The sequence below is a fragment of the Narcine bancroftii genome, chromosome 10 (genome assembly GCF_036971445.1).
Source record: "Narcine bancroftii isolate sNarBan1 chromosome 10, sNarBan1.hap1, whole genome shotgun sequence".
NCBI classification, from domain to species: Eukaryota; Metazoa; Chordata; class Chondrichthyes; order Torpediniformes; family Narcinidae; genus Narcine; species Narcine bancroftii.
The window spans coordinates 85,929,410-85,957,319 of NC_091478.1; the positions used below are offsets into that span (position 1 = coordinate 85,929,410).

At 41.8% G+C, this 27,910-nt stretch overlaps 1 protein-coding gene across 1 annotated transcript in view; it reads left to right on the forward strand.

Moving 5' to 3' along the window:
- The window catches only part of LOC138744861 (plasmanylethanolamine desaturase 1), a 152,122-nt gene that overhangs the window by 90,293 nt on the left and 33,919 nt on the right, over window positions 1-27,910 (forward strand). The window contains exons 3-4 of the mRNA XM_069901644.1: window positions 3,346-3,437; window positions 23,047-23,191. Coding sequence (XP_069757745.1) covers window positions 3,346-3,437; window positions 23,047-23,191 — 237 coding nt within the window. The remainder of the gene's footprint in view (window positions 1-3,345; window positions 3,438-23,046; window positions 23,192-27,910) is intronic.

Sequence of the window (27,910 nt, forward strand, 5' to 3'; positions counted from 1 at the left end):
CTTTGCCAGAAGGACCATGGTCAATTATCCCTTGATTATTTTGAAATGCTAATAGATCTCCTGTGCCACTTCTCACAGTGCCTCTGAATGCTCTTTGATACAAGTCATAGCGGCTATAGAGCTACATCTAGTGACAGTGGCATGTAATTACAAAGCCACCCGGACCTGTTTACATAGAGAATTAACATTAAAGATGATGACATGGGCATTTTCAGTGGAAAATATTTCTGCAAAAATATCGCCTGATCTCGTGACACATACAAATTCTTTGTGGAGAGGAAATTTATTCTTAAAGAAGATTCTTAACATGTTACGGATGTCTTCATGAAAGTCTTCAAAGTATACATTCTTCACGGAGCACAATATTCTTTTGTAGACAAAGAATTGCTGGAGGAACTCAGCAGGTCCGACAGCAGAAAGATAAAGAGTGCAGATCCAAAATTTTGACTGACCATTTCAATCCTTGGATGCTGTCAGACCTGCTGAGTTCCTCCAGCAATTCTTTGTTCACGATTCCAGCATCTGCAGCTCTTGTGTTTCTCTACAATATTTTGTGTGCTGCTCAAAAGAATTTAATTTCCAAATTTGGTGACTAAATATGATTTGCCCCTTTGTGTATTTTGCCGAATTCCTCTGAGTGTGCGGGTGGAGATGAAATAGAACACGGACCAGTGCAGCACAGTTCAGCCACATGATGTTTTGTTGACCTATATAATCTTATTCCACCATCAACCTTACACTTCCCAACCTCACAGCCTACAGCCCTCTATTTTTCTTGCCTCCATTTGTCTTTTAAGCGTCCCTCCTTCCCCTCTTGGCAATGCATTCCAGACACCCACCACTCTCTGGGGGGGGGGGGGGGAATTAAACTTGCCTCTGATGTCTCCACTCACCTTCAACAGATACTGGTATTGGCTATTTCCACCCTGGGGAAAAAGTTGCTGGTTGTCAACTTGGTTGTTCCTTTTAATGATTGTGCACACCTCTGTTGTCGCACCTCTGTCGCTCAAAAGAGAAGTCCTAGCTTGGTTAACCTTTCATGTCTGGCAGAAAACTGCATGGGCCACAGCAGTTGAGGTATGTTTCTGAAGCAAAGACAGCACTTGTTCACTTGTTCAGTTGAGTGCGACATGTGGACCTTGTGGTTGCCAGGTCCTCCAACATTTAGTTTACCACTTGATTCTATCTTTTCTGGCCAGTATTGCCTTATCATTGGGACTGCATACCCAAGGGCCAAAAGATCTTCAACAATGCTGAACCTCCCATCTCAACTTCCCCCACATTCCTCCCAATGCTCCTGGAATTTTCCTATCAAGAACCCTTTCAAGATTTTCTCACTACTGACTTGAAAACCAATTTTTGCATTTGCATGCCTGAAGACTTTCTGTTGCTTACAATGGGTGGTACGGTTGTGGGGAATGAGATGGCCCTGCAGAAAACGGCATGGGTCTTATTGTGCAACACTGCCTTAATCCTTCCTTTCAAATGCAGAGGCATTTCTCAGCCTTACTGCTTTATTCAGAACAATTTGAAAGATAGTTGAATAGAGGTTCAAAATATGTTTAAATTCATCAATATTATTCCCCATTTTCAGAAAGCCTTCTGTAAAATACTTAAATGAATTCTGCAATATGAAGCAAAAACCAACTGCTGGAGGTCAGTCAGCATTTGTGGACAATCAGGGGCTGTTTGTTGTGTCAGGTTTAGACCCTGGATCAGGACTGAGTGATTCCCAGTACAAAAGAGGTGAGAGGGTTGGGCGAGACAGTCACGGGGAGAAGATAGGTGGAATTAGGTGAGGTGAGAGATGATGGGCAGATGGAGCCAGATGAAGGAGGAGGTGGGTAGGGGGACTTTTATTAAAGACAGGCTGTTGGATGTTAGATGGAGGGATGACTCCATCTGTGACTCTCTGGTCCGCTCATCACTCCCACCCACCCCTGCTTTGTGGTGTATCCTCTGCAAACCTATGAAGTACAGCATTTATCCCTACACCACCTCCTTTCACCACCATCGAAGGACTTAAGCAGACCTTCCAGATGAGGCAGAGATTTGCATCTGCCTCCTCCAAACTCGTCCATTGCTTTCAGTGTTATTGATGTGGTCTCCTCTATGTTGATAAGTTAGAGTGGATCAGCTGACCATTTTGAGGAGTATCGGCATTTTGTCAACAGTCTCCATTTTGAGTTTCCAGTTGCAGGTCCACACCCACACCTACCATTGTGAACGTGGCCTTCTCCACTGCCAGGGTAAGACAAAGTATACTATGAGAACTGTACCTGATATTCCACTTGGATAGCCTGCAACCCACATTAAGAATTCACACAATTCAATTAGCTGTTAATGAACATACTTAATAATTGAAACCTCATCCAGGGCGTGAGAGGGTGGATTTGGTGATGGACTTGGGTGTCAGGTAAGTTTCTTTATCCAGAGAATAATCTTTCAGAATTCTCAGTCCAAAAGGGCAGTGAAGCATTAATTAATGAATGTTTTCATGTCAAAAATAAATAGATGTTAGCATATAAGGGCAGAAATGGAAGAATGGCCATATTCCTCTCAAATCTGGTGTGCGGGGCTGAATGGCTGAAGTCTGCTTCTATTTGTGAGCTCTTGTGCGTAACGTACTTGTTTCATGAATAAAGTGCATCTTTTTTCAATAATGCATTTTAAGATTTCTTTACAATTATGAAGGTTGGTTTGGTGTTCAATGCTAAACCAATGCTTGAACATTGGTGACTCTCTCATTCTGCAGTATTGTCCTCTTGGTCACTGCCAGCCTGAGAATACTTGCTGAGAAGAGGAATTTACGGAGGAGATAAAACAAAACGTTGGAAGTATGCAAGCAGATTAGTCAGCATTTGTAAATAGGAGGGAAAAAGGATGATGTACTAAAATACTAATTAGAGAGCTTGTGAGGTGGTCAACCTCTGTTTTATAAGGCAAGCAATAACCATGTCAGTGTTTCACTGAACTAATTGTGTCATCAAGTTAAACAGTTACAATACTGTTAAATACTGTCTTTAATTGCATAAAACCTTTGTATTCCTTCTAAATGTCTCCATCCTAATTACTTTGGAAAAACATAAATCCATTCCAGTTTATAAAATGTTTTTGTTATGTACTTTAGATTGTGAAAAATAAGATTTCATCGTCCAATCACTTTTCAAAAATTATATTTTTTAATGTTGTGGTATTGAGGAAAAAATGAAATAAATGGAAAAGTAAAATATATTTTTTAGAAATTTGAATTAAGGACTTTGGGTTAAAAGAATCTGTCTGATCGTTTTTAGTTTCAGTCTGAGAGCTCATTATGGATCTTCCAATCCTTTCCATATTTTCCAGTTGCTGGGATTGTTACTGCAGATTTTGCCTCCGGCCTGGTTCACTGGGGAGCAGACACCTGGGGTTCTGTTGATATCCCTGTCATTGGCAAGGTGAGGGCCGACTGGATGAATACCATTTAATATGTGCATTGTCTTGTGAGCATGCTGACATCTGGGCCACAATTAAAAATTGTGTCTAAAAATAAGTGCATTGTTCCTGTGACCCTTTCACAATGTTACTCTTTTTTTCCTTACATACAAACACACTTGCAAATGTTTCTGATCCTGTATTTACACTTGAATGCAAATTCAAAGGGTTTCATTGTAAATTGGGCATGAAGTAATGTGAACCAAATGTGCTGGTGACTCCTAGTGAGCCGTGCTAATGTCAAAATCCTTTGAGAATTGTACAATACAGAGTAAGGTCCCACACTGAAAGGATCCTTCTAGAATGAGTATTTTAAATGACCCAAAGATTTTTGTCTGAATCAGATTAATTGAAATCAGCTTGTGGCTTAACGGGACGCAGCTGAGAGCTGTTAAAGCAACACCGCCAGAGTGGAGTGAAGGTAGGATGCAGCTTCTTAAAGGGGCAATGTTATCTTTCCGACTGCACTCTCCAGATCTAAATTGATTAAAACACCGAGTAAGTGCAAAAACAAAGATATTGTGCTTTGTTCAAAAACACGACGCCTTTTTCTCCCAAAACTAAAATGTCAACTTCACCCATTTCTTTGTGAAATTTTACACTTGTTCTATTGTTCTGCAGTTGATCTCTTTTGAAATGTTTTGTGTTCAGTTATTATTCATCTAATAATCTAATTGGGTAGTAAACAGGCACTAATTAATCTCAGTTGTACCATGTCAACTGTACCTGTCTCTGTGGTACCATGAGGGGAAATACTGAGTAAAGGCCCCCATAGGGAGGGAAAATTAAAAAGTGAGTCATTCCGGACCATTCTCAACTGTCTCCAATGGGCTGATTTCAAAGTGTTGTTGACAGAGACCTGGAAGCAAATTGTTTGCCCTCCCCCACCATATTTTCTAGAGATGATGTAGAGCAATGAGGCCCAGAAGGGAAGGGGAAGAAAATAACTTGAAAAAGGAATGCTTCCTTCAAAATATGACAGCTGACTCCGAGGCCAAGACCACATGGACTCGATGCTCTCCCCAGCAGGACAGCTCAGAGCATGTTTTTGTAAAGGGTGTGATCATATTACCCACCCAGTCGAGGGGAATAAAAGTTTACAATGCAGCTGAAGGGGCTAATTAATTTAGAGGAATATGTTTACATGGAAAAGCCAGAATTGTTGTCCCCAAAGTCAGAGATATTTTGTTGTTAGGAATGAAGAAAAATTGAACCAAAGTTCAACTTGGGAATGATCACCACTCCAAGACAGTCCCCAATGTAATATTTGACTCAAAGGACATGGTGTGTGTTACAGGCTGGAATGTACTAGATTTGAGCTGAACTGGACCCCACCTCAGTGCGTTGAAATTGGATCTAATTACACTCAGTGGAGTGAATGTTTTGGCTGTGGGATCCTATTTGGTGAAAACTTCTTCCTATTTCTCTTGCACAGCTGCAGCATCAATTTCTTGATTAGTTTTTGTTGCTCAAGCAATCCTGAACTTCATTAATTGAAACTCAAAAGACAATATCTAGCTTACAGACAGAGGTTTGCGTTTTATGGTTGTATTGAGGACCAAGCTATCGGCCTTTACTTCCACTCTACCATGAGACTGACAAGAGGTTTGGGATTCACACACATGCGTAGTTTAACATGGAAAACATACAGCTGGTGTCAGTAATTTAGCTGGGAAGCTTCCTTCCAGCCTCGTTGCACAGATAAATTATTTTGTAAATGTGGACTGTTGTTCCCTCAGAAATATCAATGTTGTAAAAAAAAATGCTTTTTTAAAAAAAAAGTTTATTCAAGATGTATCAGTTTCTACATTTTTTATATATATTTGAATATATAGTTATTGCTTATAAAATATTTAAGGTGTTAACTTTATGCCTTTGATTTCCATTTTATACCTGCGGGAATTTTTCAATTTGATTGGTGTTCAGTCACCTTGATTGCTGTTGGATGCCAGACAACCATTTGACAGCATATCTGACAGCAATCAACAGCAGAAAAAAGGAGCCCATTATATGGAGGCTGGTAGATTTTTTGTGCCTAGTTTTGCACAAGATCAATAGTGAGTCCTATTATGTCATCACTAATGCAACATCTAGTCCTGTGGTTTGCCTCCCATTGATGCTGTGAACACAAGATACTGAATCTGACTAACAATTCTCAGCCAGCACCAGGGTAATTCTTTTTTTCCAATTCATTGTGTTTATTTCACTGAAGTCGCTGAATACCTTGAACAAAAGAGAATATTTACAGCTGAGGTTTCTCTTAAAAGTGTAATTGTTTATTTAAAAAAATATTTATCACGTTAGTATTGATATATTAATTGATTAACCCAATAATGGCTTTGACGACAAAAAAAAGCTGCTTGCTGTATGAAACATTTCGATCCCTTTTGTTGTTCCTGACCTAGCCACAATCTCCAAGTTGTGTACATCTCGTACCATCCAAATGATATAACAGGAAGGACTGGATCAGTAGAAATTTCTTTCAATTAAATATTGGAGGCCTCTTTCTGCCCCAAACTCCATAACACAAAAAAAATGACAAGCACGTTGTCGACATCACCCCCCCGCCCCCCCCCCCCAACACCTTGTCATTTAAACCACCTCTTTCCACCTTCAGAACATCAGCTGAATTGGTTCCGCCTTTCATGCCTTTGTTGCCTTTACAGGTGACTGATGACCTTTGCTTCATTTATGCTCAGTAATCTTTTTTTTAAATTTTAAAAAATTTTCACACTATGAACCATATCAATCAAAATACATGCAAACATTTCCCTCTTAAATATATACAGTGGCATTTTCTCCCCTTTTTTCCCCCCTCCCTTCCCTCCCTCCTTCCCACCCCCCCACCCAACCCATTAAACATTCAACACATACAATACAATAAAACCATTAAACGATGTCATCACACATTGAAAATAAACAAGAAAATTGTGACATCTACTTTTACAGACTGGCTCGGGTCATTTTGTCTTCTTATCGTTTTATCATTTTAGGGGGTGGAAGTCTGAGGCAAGCCCTCTCTGTTATGTTCCATGTACGGTTCCCAAATTTGTTCAAATAATGTGACTTTATTTTTTTAAATTATATGTTTTTTTTTCCAATGGAATACATTTATTCATTTCCATGTACCATTGCTGTACTCTCAGGCTCTCTTCTGATTTCCAAGTTGACATTATACATTTTTTTGCTACAGCTAAGGCTATCATAATAAATCTTTTTTGCGCTTCATCCAGTTTGAAGCCTAGTTGTTTACTTCTTATATTACTTAGAAGAAAGTATGCTCAGTAATCTTGAGAACATCCCAATCTCTTCTGCTATTGTTCGAACTCACATCAAGTCATGTTCGCTCATGGCCCCGACCCTTGCTGATCCACGATGAGTCCTAGTTGTGTAGTGCCTGGATTTCAAAATGTTCTGCTCCAATTTGAGATCCCTCCTTAAACTGGTGTCTCTTGATTATTGTGATCTCCTCCAGCATCAAGGTAATTGTGCACATGAAATATTGCTCTTTCATCCTTGAATTTAGTTATTCTAACAATATTCAGGTGCCTACCTGCTTTTAGCTCAGACTTGGTTGAAGGGCTCAGGCCCAAAAGGTTGGTTATCCTTTACTTCCTGTAGATGCTGCATGACCTACTGGGTTTTTCCAGCATGTTTGTGTACTGCCTTGCAATCACAGCATCTGCAGACTTTCCTGTTTATCTGCTGCTTAATTCTACCCATGGAACAGTGTCTTTTCTTGTCAAGTCCCTAAACTCTGGTGTTCCCCACTGTAACCTTTTTTTTTTGTCTTTACTTCTCCTGCCTTTACTGAGGTCCTTAAAACTTAGCTCTGAATAACTTTGGTCAACTGCTGCCATGTCTTCCTTGATCACGACTTTGTGAATGCCACAGAATATTTTCCTCAATTAAAGCATTATGTATTTTGGAGCAAACTTACAGAGGAAAGGACAGAGTGACAACCCTTGACTTGAAGGTAGCATTGGACTCAATGTGGAACAAGGTGCCCAGATCAAACTGAAATAGGCATTAAAGTCAAAACAATCCTTTTTTGCATGCAACAGCCAAAGACGTATCATATAAAAATAAAAGGAAAGAGGTTAAGGTTGTCGGAAGTCAATAATACCAGGGCAATGATTTCACTGTAGGAATTAGGTAGCATCCAAGGCTGAATCATCTTCAATTGCTCATCACATGCAGGAATGTGAGCTGAAATTGTACGACGACGTTTGATTCCATTTGCAACTCCTTAAATAAAGCAACAAAACATGAAGACATGAGCTGTAGCATATCTCGTTAGTTGGTGCCCTAGCCCCCACACCTCTGTGCTTAAAAAAACCCCACCACCACACACAGGTTGTGGATACAGGTTGCATCTCTACAAAGTAATCTATTTAGTTAAGATTTTATTCTATACTTTGAACTACTTTGTTCAGTTTGTTGTTCCATTAAATAAAGCATCAATGTGTATTTCTTATCTTTATGTGATGCAATGTCTTTTTTTTAAAACTTTATTTAAGATTTTATAACATGAATAACATATAGGATTACATTAAAAAAATTAAGAATAAAATAATAAAATTACAATACAGTATCAGTAATCTAAATAAACTATACCCTCCCCAATAATTATTACACATTAATAACCCAACTCAAATTAGTCCAACCCCCCATTTCCCCCCCCAAAATAAAGAGTGAAGAATTAATAAAGTGTGATGCAATGTCTAAATAAATTAATAACAATAACACCCATCAATTCACAGATTATTTATTTGGTGAGGTATTAATTGGAAAATTTCCGCAGACAACCAGGATGGGCTTTCGGCGGGACTGTCAGGGAGGCTGGTGGGGCAGTCAGTGGGCGGCTGGGCTGGTCTGTTGGAGGGGCCGGCAGGGGGGTGGCCGGCAGGACTTCCAGCGGGTAACCAGGGCAAGCCGTCGGTGAGGCCGACAGTGAGCGGCCGGGGTGGGCTGTCAGCGGGCGGACGGAGGGGCCGTCAGGGCAGCTGGTGGAGCTATTGGCAGGCAGCCGGGGTGAACTGTGACAGCCCCACCGGCCGCCCAGTCTCTGGCACTTCACCGGGCTTCTTCAGGGCTGCTCATCGGCGCCAGCGGATCAATGTGGGATCAATGGGAAAAATAGCTGTCTTCCCTACCCATAATCCTCCATGCAGCTGGAACCGCTCTGCATTTCCCTGGCTGGCGATGGCATTGGCAGAGCGGTTCCAGCTGCATGGAGGTCTATGGGTAGGGAGGACGGCCAATTTTTCCTATTGATCCTGTATTGAGCTGCTTGTGTGCTGGAGCGGCCCCGAAGTGGTCCGATGAGATGCTGGCCGGGAGCAGTGCTCCGGGGCTCTCAAGTGAGGCCCAGCAGTGCAGCACTGAACCCCTGGTTCATACTCACAATGATTATTGGGCTTGGGACTCAGATATTGGGTGGATAAGGTGAGGACAATAGCAACCCCACCCCTGCAAGTGGCGGCCCTGCTCTCTGCCCCACCTGACATATCCTAGGTATGCCTATGGATGTAGGTTAATAAACGACAGGTATCGTCCATTATAAAGGCACCAGGCAATCACTTCCTTCAAAAAGTGAGAATCTAACTATTTATTCTCACTGTTCAATAGCATTATGATTACAAGAGCAGGTCAGAGGCAGTAAATCCTTTCCAGGCACCACAAACTTTTCCATTGAAAACTAGGTACAAACTAGGGGTGTGATGGAATACTCCCCGCTGCTTGATGAGTCCATCACTAATAACTCAAGAAACTCAACAGGATCCAGCAAGAGCAATCTACTTGACTGTTGTCCCATCAACCACCCTGATCATTCATGCCCACTAGTATTGGCATGCTGCGTACCATCTACAGAATGCCACTACAATTACTCAACCAAGCTCCTCTGAAAAATACCTTCCAAGCCTACAACCTCCACCAGTAAGATGACTAAGGGCAGTTAGCACGTGCCTATACCATCCTCTTGTCCGTACCCCACTCTGGCATGATTATATTCTGGAACCTCTTACCCAATGGCACTGTGGGTATATATTCACCAGAAACACTGCTGCGATTCCAGAAGACAGCTCATCACCATCTTCTCAAGGGCAATAAACTGATTGCTTGATCCCAAATATGAATATGAAAAACTGCTGGTTCTTGTAACTTGTCTTTTTTTTTGTGTGGAGCATGAAGAAAGTACATGTCTGTCCCAAGATATGAATGGATTTTTACATATCGGAATGTAAAGCACTTCAGTGGGTGGTGAAAATTGCCCAGCAGATCATCGGCATTGAATTCCCACCATTGAGAACATATATCAGGAATGCTGTCATGGCAGGGTGAAGAGCATCATCAAGGATGCACCACACCCTGACTATGGACTTTTTACTCTTCTCCCATCCTGAAGGTGCTACAGGAGTCTTTGCTCTTGAACCAGCAGGCTTTTTAACCCAAGGCTGTGTCCCTGCTGAACCTCAAATCACAGTGCTGAGTGGTGCTGCACTCACATTGTACTGTCAGTATTTTTATAATTGTTTGTTTGCTGAATGCACTGGTTTTTTATTGTGTAGTTATTTATATTTTTTTAACTTCTGGTTGGGTGCTAATTGTATTTCATTGGCTTTGTATTTTACTTGGCACAATGACAATAAAGTTGAATCTAATCTAAAGATGTGCCAGTTCGCCAGCCCATTTGTGAAGCTCTGCCTTCAGTCCTTGAATGGCCTCCTTCCAGAATGAACTGATTTACTTCTAAAGTCAAGGGACTGATGGTATTTCCTGAGGCCACTCATCGAATGTGTGATTTTTGTAGTGTGCTGAACCTACGTAGTTTTAAATCTGCACTCATTGGGGGAGGAAGGCTACCTAGTCAATTCTGATGTGCAGAAGGCCTCCTTAGGCAATGGGAAGAACCTTTTGATGTCAGCGTAATATTGATTAAACTTGATGGTGTACTCTTTGGAGAGCAGTGCCTTTAAGATGGAACTAGGAAGTTTCATTGCAAATTATGTGGCCTGAATGCTCTATCAACCAGTGAGTTAACATGGAGTATGTGGATAAGCTAATCTTTTCAGTTGAAATGTGTGATTTATCATAGTTATTCAAAAAATGTTCACATAATCAAGTAAATTTAAATTCTTTATAAATTTAGATATGCAGCAAGGTGACAGGCCATTCAGCCCATGAGACCGTGCCATCCAATTTACACCCAATTAACCTACACCCACGATATGTTTTGAATGGTGGGAGGTAACTGGAGTTTCTCGGGAAAACCCACACAGGCATGGGGAGAACATACAGGCTTCTAACAAGCAGCACGGGATTTGAACCCCAGTCCCGATCATTGGTGCTGTAAAGGCGTGGTGCTAACCACTACACCAAGTGTGCCACCCCTTAAATCTAGTATCTGCCTGGCACTAGATAGTTAGGAGTTGGGAGAATCTCGCTGTAACATCGTACAATCAGTCTTGTATAATTGATTAACATTTACTCCGGCTGAGGATTCATTGATATAGAGTGGTGTGAATTATAGAATAGGGAGGGGGTAGGTGAAGGAGACAATTGATTGGGAGACTAGTGTTTTAGGGGACATGGCAAGGGTAAGCTCTTAGTTGATAGGGGGCTGTGAGTTTTTGATCAGGAATTGTGGGTCATCAGGAGCGTGGTGGCGATTCGGAAGTCAAGTTTATGACTGTACAAATACAATCTGACAAAACAGCATTCTCTGGTCCTCAGTGCAAAACATGCAGGCACACAACCAGACATTAAACACATACAGACAAATAATACATATGCAGAACAAGTATTATATCTATAAAACTAAATAAATAAATATTGTTTTGTGCAAATCAGAATCTCGGATGGTCAGTGTGAGCAGTTCCTTTGGTCGTTCAGCATTCTCACTGCCTGTGGGAAGAACCTGTTCCTCAGCCTGGTGGTGCTGGCTCTGATCCTCCTGTATCTCTTCCCTGACAGGAGCAGCTGAAAGATGCAGTGTGCAGGGTGGAAAGAGTCCTCAATGGTTTTGCATGCCCTCTATAGACAATGATCCCTGTAGATCGCATTGATGAAGGTAGGGGTAGGGAGACGCCAGTGATCCTCTCTGCCAATCTATGGTCCTGTGAATTGACCTCCAATCCATTTCTCCGAAGCGTCCATTACGCACTGCGAACCAGCTGACCAGGACGCTCTCGATGCAGCTCCTGTAGAAGGTTGACATGATGGTGGTCGGTAGCCTTGCCTGCTTCATCTTCTCAGGAAGTGCAGATGCTGTTGCACCTTCCTGACAAGTGAGGAGTTGAGTATTACGATCGGTCACTAGTTAAGTGAACTCCAAGGATCTTGGTGCTCTCTACTACGGAGTTGTCGATGTATAGTGGAGGATGGCCATTCCTGGTCCTCCTGAAGTCCACAATCATCTCCTTCATCTTGTCCACGTTGAAATTCAGGTTCTACTCTCACAATATTTCACGAGATTTTCCACCTCTTCTCTGTAGTGTGACGTATCGGTGTTGCTGATGAGGCCAACTACTGTTGTGTCATCTGCAAACTTGATGACACTGTTGGAGCTGGATCTGGGAATGCAGACGTGGATCAGGAGTGAGCTGAGCACATAGCCCTGAGGTGCACCAGTCCTCACGCGTCAGTGTTCTATATTCTGCTACTGATCCGGACAGACTGTGATCTTTCTATTTGGAAGTCCAGGATCCAATTACAGGGATGGATGTTGAGTCCCAATGAGACAACTTCTCCACCAGCCTCTGGGGAATGATTGTATTAAATGGCCAGCTGAAGTCAATGAATAGCAGCCTGGTGTATGAGGCGTTGTTCTCTAGGTGGGTCAGGACGAATGAAGCGACAAGGCTATAGAATCGTCCTATAGGTGAAATGAAATGGATCCAGCATCTCTGGGAGGTGTGCTTTGATGCATTCCTTCACAGACACCTGAAGCATTTAATCAAGGTGGAGTCTGTGCCACAGGGCAGCAGTTATTGAGGCTTGTTATTGTCACACTTTTGGGTTTGGGGATGATGGTGGCTGTCTTGAACCCTGTGGGAACGCTGTACTACTGCAACGAGGTGTTGAAGATGTCCTTGAAGACCTCCACTAATTGGTCTGAGCCGTCGACCAGGTATGTTGCCTAGTCCCATGTGTGGATTCACTTTGGATAGGGTTCTCCTCACTTCAGCTGCGACTATGTAGTGGGACATGGAGCTTTCTTTGGTATCATCCTGTTCTTCTCATCAAACCGTGCATAGAATGTGTTCAGTCTGTCCGGAAGGGAGACATCATTGTCCTTAACAAGGTTGACTGTGATCTGTAATTGTCTTCATCCGTTGCCATATGGGCCTTGTATCGCTGGTGTTGCACAGCAGACAGTGGACCTTCTGCGTGTACCCCCCATTTTGACATCCGGATTGCACTGCAGAGTTCAGCCCTGGCTGATCTTAGTGCCATCCTATCCTCTGTCCTGAAGGCGGCATCACAAGCTCTGTGAAGGGCCTGGACTTCTACATCCAACCATGGTTTTTTGTTAGCCCTGGTTGTGAAGCATTTTATCTCGGTGACATCCTCAGTGCATTTGCTGATGTAGCCATTCACTGAGTTTGTGTTCTCTCAGTTTACATGACCATTGTAGGTGGCCAACTCCCTGAAGCAGTTCTAGTCTATGGTCTCAAAGCAGCTCTAGTCTATGGTCTCAAAGCAGTCTTTTTAGTGCTGGCATGGCATCTATGCTCTCCTCCCGCGCCCCCCCCCCCCCCCCCCCACCCCTGTTAAACATTGGAGGCGCCCTCAATTCATTGTTGGCTATAGTTATGAAAGTCAGGCAGGACACCTTATATGGACATTTCCTTCAGCGTAGTGTCAATAAAAGAACAAAATAGTAAATGAAGCTTTTGATTAATGTTACCTCTGGAATAACATGGTTCAGCTTCTTTCACAAAGATTACACGATTGAATGTGCAAACCACGTGATTGGCATGTGGGTGGAACTAATCAAACTTCTGTAATTGCATGAGACTCACCAGAAAACATTGCAGTTGTCATGTACCTAGCATATTGGACCCATTCCTCTGGGGAAAAATAACAGCTGAACCATATCAGCTAACTTGCTCAACACCAGAAAGATTTTTTCAAGCATTAGCACTTAGATTTGCAAATAATTTTGCATCAGATATGGTTATCTAAGTGAGGTGAGAATGATATCTGCTCAACAATGTTGCACCTGTCTATTTCACCTTGTTCCACAATTAGTTCTAGTAAAAAGAGAATTTAAATAATTTTGAAAATCGCCATGTTCTGGTGGAGGGGGTTGGTTTATTGGACATAGATGTGATGTTGGATTTTATTGTTGCAAACTAATTGTTGATCTGCTGGAGAATAAAATTAACTTTGCAGCAGGTTTGAGCAACTCAAGTCCCCGGTAGCCACAAGTTCAAGTTTATTCGCCATCTGATTGTACCAGTACAACCCGAGTGCAAAACACGTGTACAGGCAACACACATGCAGACAAATGATAAATATGCACAGTAGGTATGTTCATATATTAAAATAAATATTCCTCACAAATAGTACTCATGGAGAGTTGTTTTAGCAGTCATTTTAGCAATCTCATTGTCTGAGGAAAGAGGCCGTTTCTCGGTCTGGTGGTTCAGAATTTGAATTAGACTTTATTGTCACAAAATTTGTTTTGTGGCTGCATCACACAGTGCAAACATTTATATAAACCACCTTACAAAGTAAATAAATACAGTACAGTACAAGTAAAAGAAAAAGATAAAGTAGGCATCTGAATCAGATGGCCGCAGGGAAGAAGTTGTCCCTGTGCCGCTGAGTCCTTGTCTTCAGGTTCCAGTACCTTTTTCTTGATGGTAGCAGAGTGAAGAGGGCATGGCCTGGGTGGAGGGGGTCCTTGAGAATAGAGGCTGCTTTCTCAAGACACTGCCTCTTGTAGATGTCCCCGATGGAGTGAAATCTGGTGCCTGTGATGTTGCAGGCTGAGTTAACAACCCTCTGGAGTTTTTTCTTGTCCTGGACATCCCAGACAGTGATGCAACCAGGCAGAATGCTCTCCACGGTACACCTGTAGACTTGTAGAAGTTTTTGAGAGTCTTCGGTGACATACTGAATCTCCGCGAACTCCTCACGAAGTCAGTATAGCTGCTGACGAGTCTTCTTCATGATGGCATCGACATGGAGGCTCCAGCACCGATCCTCGGAGATGTTGACCCCCCCCCCCAGGAATTTGAAGTATTTGACCCTTTCCACCACTGAGCCCTTGATGAGGTCTGGGTTGTGTTTCCCTGAATTCCTCCTGAAGTCCACAATCATCTCCTTGGATTTGCTAACATTGTGTGCAAGGTTGTTGTTGTGACACCACTCAACCAGCTGATCTGCCTCTCTCCTGTACGCTTCCTCATTGGTGTCTGTGATTCTGCCAACAACTGTGGTGTTATCATCAAATTTGTAGATAGTATTTTAATTGTGCCAAGCTACACAGACATGGGTATAGAGGAAGAAGAGCAGTGGGCTCTGGTACTTCTGTATCTTTTTCATGATGGGAGTAGCTAATGCATGCGGGGAGGTAGTGGGTCACCTTGATTTTGCTAGCCCTCTTTAAACAATAAACCCAGTAAATCACATTCATTGTGGGGGGGAGGGGGGCATCCCAGTGATCCTCTGCTGTTTTTATAGTCCTGTGGATCGATCTGATGCTTGATAGCACCCGTATCACACTGTGATGCTGCTGGCCAAGTCGCTGTCGATAGAGGTCTTGTAGAAAATTGACAGAATGTTGGCCAGTAGTCTTGCCCACTTCAGTCTTCCAAGAAAGTACAGTCACTGTTGTGTCTTCCTGATCAATGAGGAGATGTATGTGCAGGATACGTCACTTCTTTAGTTGACTCCGAGAAACTTGGCACTCTCCACTCTCTGCACGGCTGAGCTATTAATGTGTCATGGAAGGTATTTCTTGTCCTCCTGAAGTCCACAATCCCCTCCTTTGTCTTGTCCATGTTGAGACGATTCTCACACTATTATCATTATAAAATTAAGCACTTGGGTTGTCTCAAGAGGATTTTTGCAAGTGCTTTTGTTCAAAGGTATGTTACTTGCTTGACGGTATAGTGCCATATTTGGAAAAGTGAGTTTCTATTTGAGTTATGAATAATATTTAGGAGAGCCTCACAGTACAATAGTTTAATATAGTGCGGATTCAGTACGATCCACTCGTGTCCTACAAAGTACACCACCATTGCTTGGAGCCATTAGACACTTTCACATATTAAATCTAAGCTTTAAACAATTGGACTCCAATTGCCGATTACCTTTATTTACAATCTTGAAATAGGAATACTTTGGTGCCATTGGGAATGATTGTGAAAATACTCAGCAAGAACTGGCGATCAGGTTGGACAACAATGAGAACAACTAACAAAAGGAGAAGGAGGAGTAAACAAACTGGAAAATGTTTCTTTATGACTTAAAACAAGCTGTAAAGACAGCACCGAGGTTGAATTGTGAAGCAACCTGACCAACAGCTGCTCCCCCATGCTGACATGTGATCAGGTGCTGCAGGGTTGGTTGGATGTGGGAAGAAAGAGTGAATCCAGCACCAAGCAAAAGACTTTCTCATCTGTGGTTCCTATCTAACTGAACAAACCTCTTGTCTCCAGTTAAAGCCTGCATTGGTGGTTTTAAGTCAAAAAGGAACATTTTCTGGCATTAAATTCTTGAGTTATGTCAGGGCAAAAGAATGTCAGGTGACAGAGAAGGCATTTTGAAGTCTCTTGAATAAAATGTCGCATCTCCATCAATTCCTTGGCATCCATGCCCACTGAAAATGAAGGGACAGTCAGGATGGCATTGAGTTATTTGAATCAGGAGCGAAGCTGGCAGAAGGAGCACACCACTTTCCAAACTGCCCAGCTATCTGCTGCTCTGTGTGTGGGCTCCATTCTGACTTCATCAACCACCTCCAAATCTACAGATCTGGGGAGGAAGCAAGTCTCCCTCCATCTTTTGAGAGCTTGCCTCAGAAGAAGACAGAAAGTAGTCAACATTAAGGGTATCAACAGGGCTGAGCAATCATGGAATATGTTTTGAGAACCGTGATCAAAATTGTTCCTTTTTAATCAATAAATAATGACATTTTAAGTATTAAGATTAAGGCATTAGTCTACAAAAAGAGATTAATGCAATGAATGGATTTTATTGAAGATTTACAAAGGTTGTCCGACAAGGGATAAAGGACAACTCAGGAGGTGAAGGGGAGATTGGGGATAAATAAGATAGAAATAGGAGAATAAGGAAAATGTTAGATGTTGTAGGAATGTTGTCTTATAAAGAGTTGAAAATAAGAAAACAGAAATGGAAAAGGAGGAAAGGTAATGATGGAAAAACGGAAAGAGAAGATAAACAAAATATAAAAGGGCTACGCTGAACTATATGTCTTTAAATATTAATGGAATACATAACCAAATTAAAAGGAAGAAACTACCAAATTTAAATGAATAAATGTATTCCATTAGAAAAAATAACATATTGGTTAAGAAATAATATTGAAATATTCGAACAAGTATAGGAGCCTTACATTAAATAAAATAGCGAAAACCTACCGGGGACAAACATTACCTAAGTTGATGGAAGGAGAAGGAAAGAAAAGAATGGACTCAGTAGAATTTCTGGTGTAATTTTGTTGAATGACAACATTCTCTGACTGGCTTAATGCAACCTAGATTGTATACCTAAAATGGATGAGAGGGGGGGGTGGGGGGGTGGTTTGGGAGGAAAGGGGGGGGGGGAGAAAAAGTCACTGTATATGTGTGAAAAAGAAATAGTGTATATCATGGCTAATGTGATTTATGGTGTGAAAAATAAAAAAATTAAAAAAAAAAGATTTACAAAGGTGAAAACATAAAATGAGTTTGTTTAATGGGAGGTGATTGAGAGGAAGTCTTCAATGCAGAGTAAATACAATCAACCTATTTATTATACTGAGGAACTATCCAGCCTCTGATTACAGATGAGATTATTTTCCTAATCAACGTACTAAGTGGATTCATAATAAATAGCTAATGGTGTATTGGTTATCATTAAAATGCAGGATAAATCTATACTTAAAATTGTATTGAAGATTTTAAGATAAGATAAGTTTTTTTGAGGTATCCTGTTGGCTCAATTTGGATAGTTGAATGAATATATTGTTGTTTTCCTTCTATAGCTTGTGAGGATTGGGACACATTTAAGAGCCTTATTTTCCTCTATCAGTGCTAGGCCATCTCCCTGAAGAGATTTTTTGGTTTGCATAGATCCCATGGCAAGACAAATTGTTCATGATATATGGTGTTGGGAAGATGGCTGGGGAAGGCTTTTTGTCCTTTTATTGTTTCATAACTTTTTCAATTATCTTAATGCTGCAGTTATTGCTTGCATTGGCATTGGGATTTGGGGTAACAACTTTCAACATTTAACGTTGGACTTGTTTATTGGGCAGATTAATGGTTCTACAGGCTGGATGCAGCCTTCAGCATAAACACTGGGACATTTGTCTTGTGACTCCTGGCATAACGGAATGCTTCTTTGGTCTGAAGAAACTAGCTTGTGGAATGTTTTTCTTTTTAAAATACTGAAAACCTAATGTTGGGATTCTTGTTCTGAATGGACAAACAAATGATGTTCTCTTATGGCCTCGTTATCACTCCTTTTGACATTCTGGTTCTCATTTATACTTTGTCTTTCACTGAATTTAGTTTTGCCTCTACAAATGCTTTTAGTTTGCCCTTTGTCTAGTGATGGATCACTTTTTACATTCCATATTTTCTTAAGGGGCTGACTGAGAACTTCCTTGGAGAACACCACCTCTTTGTCATAGTGACATTTAAAAAGTAAATACATTTATTAAAATAGAATTGTTGCAGTAGGTGCACACTCTTTTTTTGAAGCAGGAAGGTGAGAGGGAAGGTTATTTGCAATTTTATTTTGCTATTGACGTACCACATGAGATCTGCACTCTTCCAGTTTGTTTACTCCTTCTCCTGTTCTCATTGATGCCCATCCTGATCTCTAGTAAGTATTTTCACAGTAATTTTCGATGACAACAAAGTATTCTTATTGACTGAACTCTGGAATGTTCTGTTGAATTTGCTGACAGAAAAGTCTGTGAAACAAAATTGGCTCTGATACTAAGGATAAATATAACTCCATTTTGATTTCCCATTAATTTGAGTTATTTTTTTCTGTGTGGGATGGATCCACCATGCATAATAAAAATAGAGGAAGCAGGCTAGAAATTCTTCTGTATAAGATTTTTTTTAATTTGCTACTCAAAGGAATAAATGAAATTGGGTCTTTGAGAACTTAAAAAAAAGTTATTTTGATTCTTACATTTGTATGATGCACGCATACATTCAGGTTAATGAGCTTGTGCACAGCTGTTGAGTAGCACGATATTCATGGCTTTATGTCATGCACAAAATTCATTTGTACATTTGAGGCCACTGAGATGAATGTAGGCTTTAACTGGAGAGGGAAGTTAGATGGGAATCACAGATGAGTAAGTGTTTTGGTTGATGCTGAATTCACTCTTTCTTCCCACATCGAACCAATGCTGCAGTCAATGGTATTAGGGCCCCTGATTACATGTTGGACTGCATGGGGCGCAGCTATTGGTCGGGCTGCTTCATGGTTTCAGGGAACCAGGTTCAATCCCAGCCTCGCTGCTGTCCCTGAAGCGTATCCATGTTCTTTTTGTTCACTGGGTTTCCTCCAGGTTCTCCTCATAACTCCCTGCTGTGAGGTTATATGACTGCACGTTATCCCTTTGAGTAAATTCATGGGAGAAAGAATCAAAGGGCAGTTGATGGGAAAGGGTGAGAGAGTAAGTAGCAGGAAAATAAGAAGCGAACTGATGGAATGAAAAGGGTTACTTACATTCACCCTCTGATCATGTGTCTGGCAAACCCCACCCTTCCCGATCTGATCATCTGTGTGCTTTTATCTTTTGCCGTGCCCCCAAAAGCAAATCCTTTCTCACTCATCTTACTCTCCACCCCTGGAAAATCCATATCCCATTTGATTTAGTCCAACAGTTTAGCCATGTGTGGAGGACACTTTCACTCCCGCGCAATGCCTGGGATTGTAAAATAATAGTTAAGAGCAGCTGGGAAGCTTCATGCTAATCTGGCACATGCTTCTGCACTTTGCTGTTTAAACACAGCTTTGGCCTTTGAAGATTTTCAAGGCCAGGATCCCTTATTTTTGCTTGATGGCAGGATTGTGAATTATTTTAATTGGGTAAATAAAATGACGCACTATGACGTGTGACATGACGGGCTTTTTCTGTGAGGTAAGTAAAGTACAGACAGTTCATTCCTGTCCATTTTCTGTGGAGGATATGCTGTGGTCAGATTTAATTCACCACCTCCTCTCCTTTTATGCCATCGCTAACAAAAGTAGATAAATTTGCTTCCAATTTGGCATTTTAGTCCTTTAATAATAACTGTTGCCAGATTCATCTCTAATTCATGAGAGTGAATAAATAAGTGCTCCATTTAATTCTACTTGAAATAGAAACTGTCAACACAAGGTCATCAGATAGATTGGTTGTTAAAATTAAACTTATTCACTATAACTTTAACTCCTCTACGATGAACACACTACTTGGAAAGGAATAGCTTCTGGATAAATACATGGATCACGATCGCAAAGAGGTTAAAAAAAAATCAGTTTACTGCCTATTAAGGTGGATGTTTAATAGGGCCAAGCCATTAGTTTGTCACCAGCATGTCCAAGTCTTAAATTGGGCATTCCTATTGTAAATGGTTTAAAGATGGTTGCAAACATGGAAGCACAATTCTCATCGTATCTTCAATCTGTTGGTGACCTCCTGATTATTCTATGCTATTCCCCAAGTAGAGATTTTAATTATACAAAAATACCAATATTTACATTGAACATTAAGTGAAGAGATCTTTCAGAGTTTATTTTTCAGAATGTGGACATTACTGGCAAAGCCAACATTTACTCCCCATCCCTAAATGCCCTTGAGAAGGTGATGGTCTGCCACCTTCTTGAAATTCTGCAGTCCTTAAGGTGAAAGTACTGCCATGCGACTGTTGGGGAGGGAGTTGTAAGACTTGGGCCCACACTGTTCCAGCACCAATGATTGAGACTGGGGTTCGAATTCTGTGCTGTCTTTAAGGAGTTTGCATGGGTTTTCCCCAGGGGCTCCGGTTTCCTCCCATCATTCAAAATGTACAGGGGTGTAGGTTAATTGGGTGTAATTGCGTACCATGGCTCTTAGGCAGAAATGGCCTTGTTACTGTGCTGTATGTCGACATTTAAAATTTAAAAAAATGTAAAATTTAAATTTAGGTAACAAAACATTGGTTACATATTTGCAAATAAGAATGGATGGTGTGAGACTTGGAGGAGGAACCTGGAGGGGCTGATGTTCCCACAGGCTTGCTGCTCTTGTACTCCATGGCAATGGAGGTCACAAGTTGACAGTGCTGTTGGAATCATTGCACACCCTATACTGCAGGTGGCACACATTGCTTCCATTCTGTGATGGATGTGATTGGGTACTAAATGTGTTGGCTGCTTTGTCGTGAATGGTTGGTGATCATTATTGGACCTGTGCTCAACCAGATAAGTCGAGAATATTCCATCACGCTCCAAACAAAAGCGGTGGCAACTGCTGAAGGAGATCGAACCACTGACCGATTTTAGTATGCACAGTATTTATGTGGTAGTCATTTGAATTTCTCGTCAATAGTCAAATCAAGATATTTATGGTTGGTGAATCGACAATGATAATGTCATCAAATATCGGGAGGAGAACGAAGACTCTGTCTTGTTAAAGATGACCATTGCCTGGTGTTTGAGCAGGATGAATGTACAATGCCATCTGTCTGCTCATACCTGAATATTTTGGTATTGGTGCATATAGGAATAGATTGTTTTAGATAACGTCGAGCTGCATGGAGCAGTCCCAGTAGAGGAGCCTTTTTTTTGGGCACTAAGCCAATTTCCTCCAAGAGTACACATGGAGGAGCACTGATTCATTATCAGTGTAGATTTGTTGGTTCAATGAGAAGGATCAGAGACCCAATCTATCTTATATTTGGTTCTGTCACCCAGTACTTCACCAGGGATTATAATGGACCGTGTGATGAAAGCCGTGAAAGTGTGAGTACAACTGTATCGTGCTACTCTTTAACTCGTCAATTGGGCAGCTTTCCAAATTTAGGCATTGGTTGCAGATACTCATAATGAGGACTTTGCAAGGTCATCTGGGTTGGGCAAACTCTACCACATCAGTGCTTGGTGCCATTTTGTTGCAGAATGCTCTCTCCACATGAATTCTCTCCTTGCATTGATATTCTGGATAGGATACATATGATTGGCCTGCCAGGCTATTTTAGGGAACCACATGGCCAATGCAAGGCCTGATGGGTTTTCTCAACAATCCAGAACTTTCAAAACAGAGACCAGATTGTTGTTAAATTCCATATTATTTAATTGACTGAATTTAGACAATTTTGAATTGTGTCTGGTTTGTTTGGCTCTGTGCTGACGAGTAGCAGAGCCACTGCATTAGCACTAAGAGCAAATAAGTTGTATTCAAGGAGATCAAAAGAACCACAATTGGGTAACTAGATTTGTTGAAAGCAAATCCTTGAAATCTGAGGATTCAGTGCTGGCATTGTTTCTGCGAGTTCTTCTTCTCCTTCCATTTATCTACTTGCCTACTTGTTTGTCTACCTGCCTACCGACTTTACTTCCATAATTACCGGTACTTATTCATGGGATGAGGACATTTCTGACAGGGCCACATTTATTGCACATTTCTCACTGTCCTTGAACCGCCTCAGGCTTTCCATCGAAAGAACTCCCTTTGAAACACATCCTGGGAGATTCATGCTTCAGTTGGGTGATGATGAAAGATGGGTGATGCATTTTCATATCAGGCTGGTGTGTAACTTGTGGGTAGATTACAGAAGGTTGTTGTAATGCACTGATGGAGACTGATCCATTCAGAATTTATTGCAGTCGCCAGACCAATAATTGTAAATTATATTTCAGATTTGCACAATATTCTTAAACAACTCCATCAAAAACCATTAATTTTAACATTATTGCTTCCTTTCTTGTAAGCAATCTGTCCTTGGGATGATTTGAAACGAGAAAATCTGCAGGTGCTTTGTTTCTTTTTCTTTGGCTTGGATTCGCGGACGAAGATTTATGGAGGGGGTAAAAAGTCCACGTCAGCTGCAGGCTCGTTTGTGGCTGACAAGTCCGATGCTTTGTAGTAAATACACAAAAGTACTGTCGAAACCCGCAGGTCCTGCAGCATCCATCAGAGGCAATACCTTGATGAAACTTTGGTCATATATCTTGCTTCCAATGAACGATGCAGACCTTGCTGAGTTTTTCTAGCACTTTAGTGTATTTGACCTTGGAATGAGTAATCTTAACTTATTTTGAATTTTAATCTTTAGTTAATTATAATTTCACTAGAAAATGTTCTCAAACAGTTAAACATTTTGTTGCTTTTTTTGTGTGCAGGCATTTATTAGGCCTTTCAGAGAACATCACATTGATCCGACTGCAATAACCAGGCATGACTTCATTGAGACGAATGGAGATAACTGTATGTTTGCAATTATTCCACTGACCCACATGATCTACAGATTCATCGTCAATAGTCAAGGTGAGATTATGTTATTGTGTCCTTTCTATTGGTTGGACAAAAGTGTATAAAATGTCATGAACACCAAAGGCTTTGAGTTCCAGAATCAGGAATACCAGCTTCTCAGTGATTCAATTATAAGATACCGAGATTTTAAAGAGCTTGTGGGCACAGCAGTCACATGTTCCAGCCAGAATGATGTTTTGAGATTTATTCCTAAGCTATTGGCAAAACTTCAGAATTATTCTGTGTCCAAGATAGAGGGTAGCATTAAGCTTCCTCTTCCTTTATTACTATTCAACAAGCCTCACTGCCCCCTAAACACGTGCCCGCACCTGCACACATACACTGCTAAAGAGCCATAACCGAAGAAATATGATCCTACTTCACTCTGCAGGGTGAAATGAAGCAAGGCAAAGCAGGGTGTACTCCTTGTCAAATAGTTTGTTTTATTAACATCCATGCATAGCAAGTTTGCATACCAATAGTGTTGGATGGAACCTTAAATCTCATCAGTACAATACAATCGTAGGATTGGGAAAATTCCTTTGATTTGGGAGGTTCTGGTTTTATTCTTTATTGACCTCCATTTTATTGCTTGGCTAGGTTGTCACCTGGACTCAGCATTCTTCTTTTGGATTATCTATCACTTTGCCATTAGGTCTGGAATAAACAATTTCCCTCTTTACCTTGCTCCAGTTCTTGTTGTCTGGAATATATTTGCACGGACTTTCAGCCAGATAATCCATGAAGCACCATGTATTCCTTTTGAACTTGGCCCACCTTTCAGAATATACTACCATAAGCTGACTTGTTGTGAGGTTTGTGCTCCACCCTTTGTTGAACCAATCCATGGATCTTTTCAATCTGCACATTGAAAGTTCAAAACTTTAAAAAATGAGAATATTTTGGTGACTGAGCATCATTTACTGTTCATTGATCTTTCAGCTATTACCATTGCGATTATACATTCTTTGCCCTCCTAAGGACTGACCGTTTTTTCATTGTCCAGTCTGAGGGAATATCACTTAATTCCACTCTTGTCCCCTCAGACATATCAGGATCTCAAATGGCTGGTTCATCCCCTCTAACGTCATATTTAGCTCCCTCAAGCACTCTTGAGAGTGGTCAGCAGTGGATCTCTTTCTAATATGCTCATCATTGGATCAGCTGGTTGTGAATTGAATGCTCCATAATCTCAGATGAAACTGCACCCTTCAGTGTAGCACTGTTGGAGTGTGCATTGTTGGAGGCGCTGTTCAACTGAGACATCAAAGTGACGTACTATCTACACTCTTGAGGGCTCAAAAAATCTATTGCTATTTTTAAAAAGTGGCAGAGTTATCCCAAGAATCTTGGCAGATATTTGCCCACTAATCAATATTATTAAATTAAAAAAAAAACTTATCTGGTCATTTAATGCATTGCTGCCTGTGGGAGCCATTGTCAGCCGTGTTCACTCCATGTGACTTGACACAGTCGTCTCATGAAGTTGTGAAAGTTGCTGTGTAAATGGAAGTCTTTCTTTTCATGGCCTTGCACAATAAAAAAATCAAATTTTAACCCTACCTGCAGAAATCACCTCCAATATGTGGCCACATGTGGATCTTCCTTGTTTATCTCCTGCACTGAGCAAGTGCAATCAGCTGCTGAGGTACCATGCTGTGGAATAGTTTGTGTGTTCAAATTTTATTCAGTGAGTTTAGTGCAGAGGGAATGAGCACCTGTGCACGTTTGTGTGGTGTATGCTGTTTGGACATTGAATAGAAACTTTCGCAATGTGCTTGGACTGTCTGGAAAAGGCATATGAAGTTAGACTATTCTTGAAGTAAATTTTTTTGTGGTACCCATGTTTTATCATGCCATCCTCTATTATTGTCCATTACGTACAAGAACAGTTCATCAAGATGGAAGATTTGTTGGCAAGTTTCTGATTTTTAAAAAAATGCTCGAATCCCTGTAGATTTTAATGATATTTACTTGGATCTTATGGAAAAAAAGTGCAAAGAGTAGTTCACAGACAAGTTTCTCTTGTGTCTTGGTGTGAGCTTGCAGGCGCCTCAGATTGAAGAGACTGCCATCCGTGCGGTACCCGATGTAAACAGCGTCTTCATTGTTGAGGTCATTCATGGCTTGGTTCAGCATCATGCTGAAGAAGATTGAAAAGAGGGTTGGTGCGAGAACACAGCCTTGCTTCACGCCATTGTTAATGGAGAAGGGTTCAGAGAGCTCATTGCTGTATCTGACCCGACCTTGTTGGTTTTCGTGCAGTTGGATAATCATGTTGAGGAACTTTGGGGGGCATCCGATGCGCTCTAGTATTTGCCAAAGCCCTTTCCTGCTCACGGTGTCAAAGGCTTTGGTGAGGTCAACAAAGGTGATGTAGAGTCCTTTGTTTTGTTCTCTGCACTTTTCTTGGCGCCTGCAAGCTCACACCAAGACACAAGAGAAACTTGTCCGTGAACTACTCTTTGCAGACGATGCCGCTTTAGTTGCCCATTCAGAGCTAGCTCTTCAGCGCTTGACATCCTGTTTTGCGGAAACTGCCAAAATGTTTGGCCTGGAAGTCAGCCTGAAGAAAACTGAGGTCCTCCAACAGCCAGCTCCCCACCATGACTACCAGCCCCCCCACATCTCCATCGGGCACACAAAACTCAAAACGGTCAACCAGTTTACCTATCTCGGCTGCACCATTTCATCAGATGCAAGGATCGACAACGAGATAGACAACAGACTCGCCAAGGCAAATAGCGCCTTTGGAAGACTACACAAAAGAGTCTGGAAAAACAACCAACTGAAAAACCTCACAAAGATAAGCGTATACAGAGCCGTTGTCATACCCACACTCCTGTTCGGCTCCGAATCATGGGTCCTCTACTGGCATCACCTACGGCTCCTAGAACGCTTCTACCAGCGTTGTCTCCGCTCCATCCTCAACATCCATTGGAGCGCTTTCATCCCTAACATCGAAGTACTCGAGATGGCAGAGGTCGACAGCATCGAGTCCACGCTGCTGAAGATCCAGCTGCGCTGGGTGGGTCACGTCTGCAGAATGGAGGACCATCGCCTTCCCAAGATCGTGTTATATGGCGAGCTCTCCACTGGCCACCGTGACAGAGGTGCACCAAAGAAAAGGTACAAGGACTGCCTAAAGAAATCTCTTGGTGCCTGCCACATTGACCACCGTCAGTGGGCTGATATCGCCTCAAACCGTGCATCTTGGCGCCTCACAGTTTGGCGGGCAGCAACCTCCTTTGAAGAAGACCGCAGAGCCCACCTCACTGACAAAAGGCAAAGGAGGAAAAACCCAACACCCAACCCCAACCAACCAATTTTCCCCTGCAACCGCTGCAACCGTGTCTGCCTGTCCCGCATCGGACTTGTCAGCCACCAACGAGCCTGCAGCTGACGTGGACATTTTACCCCCTCCATAAATCTTCGTCCGCGAAGCCAAGCCAAATAAAAACAAGAAGAAGATGGAAAAAAAGTAGGATAATGAATAAAGAGGCTCTCCAGGTGCAGAAAGTAATGCAGCTGCATCGTTGATACCCTCACTAGGGACAAGTTTCGTTGGAGTGAATTGGCCTCGCTGTGTTACATGACAATTGCTGACCCAATGACAGGAAGCTGCTGCTTTCCTTCAGGCCACTGTTGTTAAGGATTAGTAGGAAATGGATCAGTCCAGATTTGGCAGCTGGAGGTCCGGGTGACCATGTTGGTTTATTTGAACCCACTAATTATTTTTCTCTTGTTTATCAGCACTGAGAAAAGTTGTAAACAAGCACTGCAACAAATTTAGTAAATTGATTTTTTGTCCTCTGTCCTTGACTGTAGAGGGAGGATTGCATTTTTGGTGTTTGGGAAGGACTTTTAATGGACACCTTGTTTGAGAGTTTTTGGGAAATGGGAGAAGAGAAATGTCGTGCTGGTGTTAGATTATTATCTTCGTTCATTGTGCTGGAAACTCATTCAGGAAACATCTGATAGAGAAATGTTAATGATTTAAAAAAAATGTAGACATACAGCATGGTAACAGGCCATTTCGGCCTACGAGTCCTTGCTGCCCAATTTACACCCAATTAACCTACACTCCTGGTACAATTTTCTTGAAGGGTGGGAGGAAACCAGAGTCTCGGGGAAAACCCATGAAGACTCAGGGAGAACATACAAACTCGTTACAGACAAGGTGGGATTTGAACCCTGGTCCTGGTTGCTGGCACTGGAAAGGTGTTGTGCTAACTGCTATGTTAACCATGCCACCCCTCATCATACTCTTTGTCTTTCTTTCTTTGGCTTGGCTTCGCGGACGAAGATTTATGGAGGGGTAATGACCACGTCAGCTGCAGGCTCGTTTGTGGCTGACAAGTCCGATGCAGGACAGGCAGACACGGTTGCAGCGGTTGCAAGGGAAAATTGGTTGGTTGGGGTTGGATGTTGGGTTTTTCCTCCTTTGTCTTTTGTCAGTGAGGTGGGCTCTGCAGTCTTCTTCAAAGAAGGTTGCTGCCCGCCGAACTGTGAGGCACCAAGATGCACGGTTTGAGGCGATATCAGCCCACTGGCGGTGGTCAATGTGGCAGGCACCAAGAGATTTCTTTAGGCAGTCCTTGTACCTCTTCTTTGGTGCACCTCTGTCTCGGTGGCCAGTGGAGAGCTCGCCATATAATACAAACTTGGGAAGGCGATGGTCCTCCAGTGCAGTTTGATCTTCAGCAGCGTGGATTCGATGCTGTCGGCCTCTGC